Consider the following 6,563-nt stretch of genomic DNA (forward strand, 5'->3'; position numbering starts at 1 on the left):
ACATGCACAGGTATCAGAACACCTTGTTCAATGCATACTTGGAAAAGAAAAAAATAAGATATTAAGAGTATATTCATAAGAAATATTCAAATGACTTTAACCCACAGTATCTAAAAGCTAGCATAACTCTAATGTTAAATTTGACCATACTGTATTTGATAGTTCTAACTGAGATTCACAGCTGACAGATGTATGGCAAGTTTGGATTACTAATATTAATCATAGCAGCTGCTGTGAAGAAAGAAAAAAGAACATGTGTCACATTGGCTATGTACCACTGTCAGATATACCAATTGTCTTGCATCCTAATGACAAAGCAATGGTACTTACATGTCTGTTTTCTGTCAATAGAGTTACTGAGGAGTTTCTAAAATGGAACACCAGTATGTGCAGAAAAATGGTGGGGAAGAAAGAGAGGGTAAATAAAATAATTTGGAAAAAGAATAAAAAAAACTTGACATTAAGTTGATAAAGTGATTGTGGACTTGGGCCTTCTAAAATTAAAAGTGGGTGTACCTATGACAAGGACCAAAGGAAGAAGAAAGGAGAAAAAAAGTGAGATCTGCAAAAGATTAAAAAATGCAGTCTTTATATTCCACCCACCATTTTTAAAAAAGCAAGAGGCTGAGAGTATCTACAGATAACTGTTTTGCAATGCTTGATGTATACAGATGATTAGGATTGCACTAGCTAATACCACACTGAGAAGCACACCTCCATCTCTACTGCATTTTGCATTGTAATGCCAGAAAGTAAGAGTTGGCATAAGCATTCCAACATCATACTGCGGTAATATGGATTTGACCCGCATGCAGATTGTGTACACACATTGAAAATTATCTGTTCTTCTGTAAAGCAGTACGTCATATAGTAACATTCCACTCCACTGTATGCTTTTAGGAAACTGCTAGGCAATTCTCTATAAACGCTTTCTTACACAATTTTGTTTGTTTTCTGATAGCAGAAATTGAACTCAGGAGGAATCTAGACACTAATCAATGATGTTTTAGAAAGCACTGGAGTTGATCATGAGTGAAATCCCTTTTCAACACAAAAAAATCACCATGATTAAAGGACTAGAAGGCAAATCCTGTCTCCTTTTAAGTGTCTCTTATCCCTATTAAAAAATTCTTCTGCACTATACATTGTCCAAGCCAGTCTCAATCCTAACAGTACATTTACTCTGAAAAACTCTTTTTGTATGTGACTTAGGGAGGCATGAAACTCCCTACAAACTGATTCTCAGCYGAGACATCTTCTCCATCCTTTGAGATGAATTAACATCAAGTCACTTGTTTGAAGAAAATAGTGGTCTATATATAAAATTATAGAATATATAGCTTCAAATGATTGCCATCATTTTGGTTCATTATTCTCCCCATAAAGAGGAAAAGAAAGCTGTCATTCAAGTTGTCTCTGCCAGTTTAATAGTTTTATTAGTGCAAGAACACTGCTTTCAATCTATGACCTTCCCAAGTGTAAAGTGCAACATATTGAGATTTTAGCATACTAAACTATCCTTTATTTCAATTTACATGGAATGTTCAAGTTAGAAAGTTACCTTTCAGGTTTTTAGCAATAAAATCCAAGGCAAAGTACATAAACTATGTTAAAATGGATTAAATCCACTCGAGACATTATTTAAAACTTATATTAATTATACATATAATACACAAATACCCATCATGTTGCTTATCTGTACTGTTATTTAAGGTGATCCTATAGTACTAAAGGCCACTCAATGCAAATTTTGCTTATGACAGGACTATATTATCTGGACTGTGATGTATAATACAATCCATCAATTCAAGATCCCCTCCTGAATAAGCTTATTATCCAAAAAAAGACAATTCCYGACACCCCACTACATATACATTAAGTTATAATTTACAGGTTCTCTTGTTTTTCTCTCCCATTTTTAAATCACCACCAATAAATGTGTAAKGACAGGGTTAATGCATTTATGCCATCAGCTACTCTGCTTGCTTATCGATCTAACAGTAAGACAGTGGTTCCAAAGCACACGCTTGCCAAATGTACATCAGGGAAGAGAACATTATGCCAAGCTGTTTAGCTGAATAGAGCAGCTCTCACCTGTAACTACAGGTACAGGTGTGCCAACAGATTCTTTATAGAGGAAATCAAGCAATCAGTTATGGAGGCAGGGTTCTGTTTAGGTACAAAGGTAAAATAAGCACTCTATATAGCAGAAGTTTTTCCTTTACCTATATAGTAAGTTATAGRGATTAAAACGCAGTTGCATAATGGTTTCTTTAGCAATCAAGACCGCTTCAATAGGTTTCAGTTCCTCCCCACCTTCATTCCTGAGCCATCGTCTCTCCCAGATGTTTTTAGAGTCAAGGGGGTATACAGGGACAATTTAACAGCATAAGTCAAATAAGCCACAAACTTCTGAGGAACCATTTTTTTTCTGGCAGTTAGAGTTTGAAATCCATGTATTTCAGCAATCTTGTTCCATAAGCATTCGTGTTAATGCCACCTTGCAGTAGTATTATCACTCTTGGCAGTGAAACTGCAGCAGCAGAGGGGAAAAAATAGTATAAACAGCTTGACTGAAGTTTRCTGTCAAAATAATTACTTATAATATATAAGCCATTATTACATTAAAGTTTCTGGTATTTTTGTGACTAGTAATCATGTGGTCAAAAGTCTAAGAGTTAAACAATTAAGAGTCATATACCTATGAAAAGGTTACTGTCTAAATTAAAACATTCTTTTAAAATCTTTTCTAACAGCCAAAAGAAATAGTCAACAAARGGTAATAAAAATACTATTTAACAAAGGAACTAAAATATCTTACTTTCAGCACTCCTCYAGGCTAAAAAAAATGCAAACATTTCTCCCCATAACACTGATAACTGGCATCTCATCTTCATAATGAGAGACTTCTTACATAAGGAGGCTTTTGTGCAGTGAACTAACACACAAAGAAGCACTGTATGAGAAACTCTACTGACTTCCCAGGTGAACACGATTCAGACCAAATGCAACACTGCTTAGTCTGTTTCCAAAGTGAAGGAAGCAAGACAGCAAAAGGGATACTTAGTTTAACAATCACTAACATAAGTTTACTCTGCAGYAAGTCCTCACCTTTAATTCACAGCAAAGAGAACTGAAATGCATCCTAACTCACCAAATCAATACCTCCCTCTTCAGGCAAGTCCACAGAACACATTAAGCCTGTCTACACTAAGTCCCTTTGTTGAGAATTTCAAACACCAATTTTGACAAACTGCACATTAAGTTTCCCCATCTACATGCCCAACAGAACATATTCCTGGAAGTTCTTATTCACAAGCAAATCTATTGATTTCAAAGGGCTTGCTCCATTCTCTGCCCAACACTGTAGAAGTCTGTCCCAAATCCAAAGTCAACAGACCCAGAAAGGATTACTATGCTTCAGTGATAACAATCTCTTTCCCAAGGAAAGGAAATGTTCCCTTGGAAAATTATTTTTAGTGTGTCCATTTAACTACAGACAAATGAAGTTCATGAGATACTGTTTAAATTAGAGCAGTACCATATTTGAAAATGAACACTACTGAGAACTATGCTAGGTTGAAGATGCCCTCTCCAATCTTTTAATAGCTTTCCAATTGAGTATGTTTTAATAAACAGTAGTAGTTGTTGGATTCAGAGAGGGAGTTCATTTCTACAAGTAAGTTTTGTTAGAAATGATTGTAAACAGTAGCCAGAGCACTCAGCAAATAAAAGAAACAAAGAATCCATGAGAAGAATCATATTGAGTTCCAGCCTAGTGTTAACAGGAGACATGCAGAAGTCCCAAACAGTTTTTAAGATTAAGTTCTTTCCACTTGGAGACAGATATTTCACATTAAAAGAAATCCCTGTTATTCAACAGCCAGTTTTACTAGCAATTACAAGTATAATTTCACTCTAGCTGTCTACTTTAAAACTTGAACTGTAACCTTGTCTCTCTGATTTAATCTGTTAAATTTCTGCTAATGTTAAAAATAATAATTAAAATTTTAGAGTCTTTTCTATGTTTGCTACTGCATAGCAGAGACCTGCTAGTGCAAAAGTTAGCACAGAAATTGCTAGGTGTATGATGTGAGAATTATTTGTCACATACATTATGTTTGAAAGCATTTTCTTATATCCAACTGTTTGCTCTGAAAATACCATATTTAAGTAACAAAGAAAGAAACACAGTTTCTGGTGGTTTAAGAGTCCCATAGTATATTCACTCAGTGAGGCAACTGGAATAGAATAAAGATCCCAAAGTCTAAATTCAAACTCTTCAGGAAACCAAAGCTGCAATTCATTCTGTATGCTGCCATTCATTTCCAGTTCCAGAAACTGCAGGTTTTGATTAAACAGCAGCTCTGACAGCCAGAAGCGTGCAAAACATACAGTGTTGCCTCCTAGACAGCACCAGTTACTCAAATCCCTAGCAAAACAAGAAGCTTCCTCCTTCCAGCCCTTTATTAAAGTACTGTTAGTGCAGAGAGAAACCTTATCAGGTCTCTCTTTCTCAAAGAGAAAATGCAGACAAAATGAATCTGTTGAAGCAGCAGCTGTAATCGAGTTTCTTCCTGCTGATTCATTCAAACTCAGAAGCATTTCCTTGCCGATATAACAGAGAGGTATAGTATTAAAAACTGAAGAATTCCCAATATTAAGAGAAAGCAATTCTTTTTGTAAACTGCATCTTTGATTTTCAGAGTTGTTCAACAATGAATGTATATGTGTGAAGTGAGTTGTTGCCTTGGGATGACCTTGGCCACTTTCATAGACTTGTTTCTGGTCTTCTTTCTCCATATTCTTACAGGAAACCTGCACAACTTTGTTGTTTCACGACAGGCCAAGTCTGAGAATGTGATTGACTAGTCCAACATAGATCACAAGCAACATACCAAGCCACAGGTCAGTGGATTTCAATATGGACCTAAAAAGAAAGAATATAGAAAGTTAACACAATTTCCTTCCCTCACTCCCTCCTTTTTTCCCTAAGTTCATCTCAACAACAGCTTGTCTTCTATATTTCAATTCCTTTTGTGACCAGTACATGGAAAAAAAATATTTAACATAAAGGGATTAACCCAGCACTAGAAAGCAACAGTAGTACAGACAGACAGATCCTCCTACAGGCTGCCTGAGCACATCCAAAGGAACAGAGGCACACTCAAGTATAAACTTTATTCTGCAGTTTCAGTTTAGTCTGTTACAAACTCTGTTTTGATAAGAAGCAAAGTGAGTCAGCAATTCAGCAGTTAGAATGCTACACTGCACAACAGCACCATTTTCTTTAGTTTTTTTTAGTAAACAGAGTTCTAACAATGATAAGCAAATGTTAAAGTCATTTTTGTGTGAACAAAAATACATGCTGAAATCAGTCAGAGCACCAGAAGCCAAGTGTGTTTTATCTGGAGCTTCCCAAAGAACCCGTCAGACTGGCTGCACCAGCCTAATCAGAGGGCTAGTATTTACACTGCAGTCTAACAACAAACTAATACTGTTACAGGAGAGTTAATACACGCCAACAGATAACAAGCAAAGGGAWGGCCTTTTTAGCCACCAAGATTACTATGCTGCATGGATAATTCTTGGCAGCATGGCTCTGTTTTAAACTAAGGAGTTGTAGGATAAATGAGTCTTAAATAAGAGGGATGCTCCACATTTTAACTGCTTCCTATGTCACCTTATCTTGCGTAAGTCACAACCTGCAACCAGGCTTCACCTTTGACACTCAGCCACAAGCCCAGACACCAAAACTTTCGTTAAAGCTGTGTTCCCAACCGAGGGAAAGCAGCACTCTTTGGTAAGAGCAGATGTTGTGCTGACCTGTAGCCTGCTTGTGTTGCAAGCTGAGAGCAAAGCTTTCATTTCATCAGCACCAGCAGATGGGCAGCCCCGCACGGGGCAGGCACAGGGTGTTTTGGTCTGAGCTACTCGGGGGCAGCTCCCTGTTTGTGGGCATATGCTCAAGATGGAAGTGATGCAAATTAAATTTGAGCTGTCATTTCCATGCAGTGCCATCACCCTCTGAAAATACCTCTACACTCACAGCGCTATAATTGTTCTCGACTTACAAATAAATAAAAACACACGAATTAATGCAAGGAATGACATTTTAGCTCAGCAGAACGCCTGAAGAACACAGTATCAAGCCACACACACCAAGGGAACTTGAAGATAAGGACACACTTCGCGTCACTTCGCAACAAGACTGAAGCCACGGGGAGGCGCGCCCGCCGCCGCCGAGCGAGAGCCGCCCCGGGCACGGCCGTTACCGCCGTTACCGGGCACGGCCGTTACCGCCGCCACCGGGCACGGCCGTTACCGCCGCCACCGGGCACGGCCGTTACCGCCGCCGCCCTGGGGAGCTCGGCCAGGCCCCGCCGCCAACCCACCTGCAGCCGCACGTTGAGCATCATGGAGGCGACGATGTAGAGGTAGGGGAAGTTGATGCGGAGCTTCCAGGCCAGGTCGAAGAAGATGAGCAGGGTCCGGGTCAGCCCCTTGCAGAAGACCCCATAGGACCTGGCAGCGGCCGACTGGGAGAGCCTGGCAGCCAGGGC

General features: G+C 38.9%; 1 protein-coding gene across 1 annotated transcript in view; it reads right to left on the reverse strand.

Moving 5' to 3' along the window:
- Window positions 1–1,165: 1,165 nt before the first annotated feature.
- The window catches only part of LOC112959833 (small integral membrane protein 10-like protein 2A), a 5,903-nt gene continuing 505 nt past the window's right edge, over window positions 1,166–6,563 (reverse strand). Inside the window, exons 2-3 of the mRNA XM_026053939.1 lie at window positions 6,396–6,563; window positions 1,166–4,930 (exon numbers count right to left, since the gene is read on the reverse strand). Coding sequence (XP_025909724.1) covers window positions 4,910–4,930; window positions 6,396–6,563 — 189 coding nt within the window. The 3' untranslated portion in view covers window positions 1,166–4,909. The remainder of the gene's footprint in view (window positions 4,931–6,395) is intronic.

Source organism: Nothoprocta perdicaria, unplaced genomic scaffold (assembly GCF_003342845.1).
Source record: "Nothoprocta perdicaria isolate Ctin4 unplaced genomic scaffold, notPer1 scaffold_12, whole genome shotgun sequence".
Taxonomy (NCBI): Eukaryota; Metazoa; Chordata; class Aves; order Tinamiformes; family Tinamidae; genus Nothoprocta; species Nothoprocta perdicaria.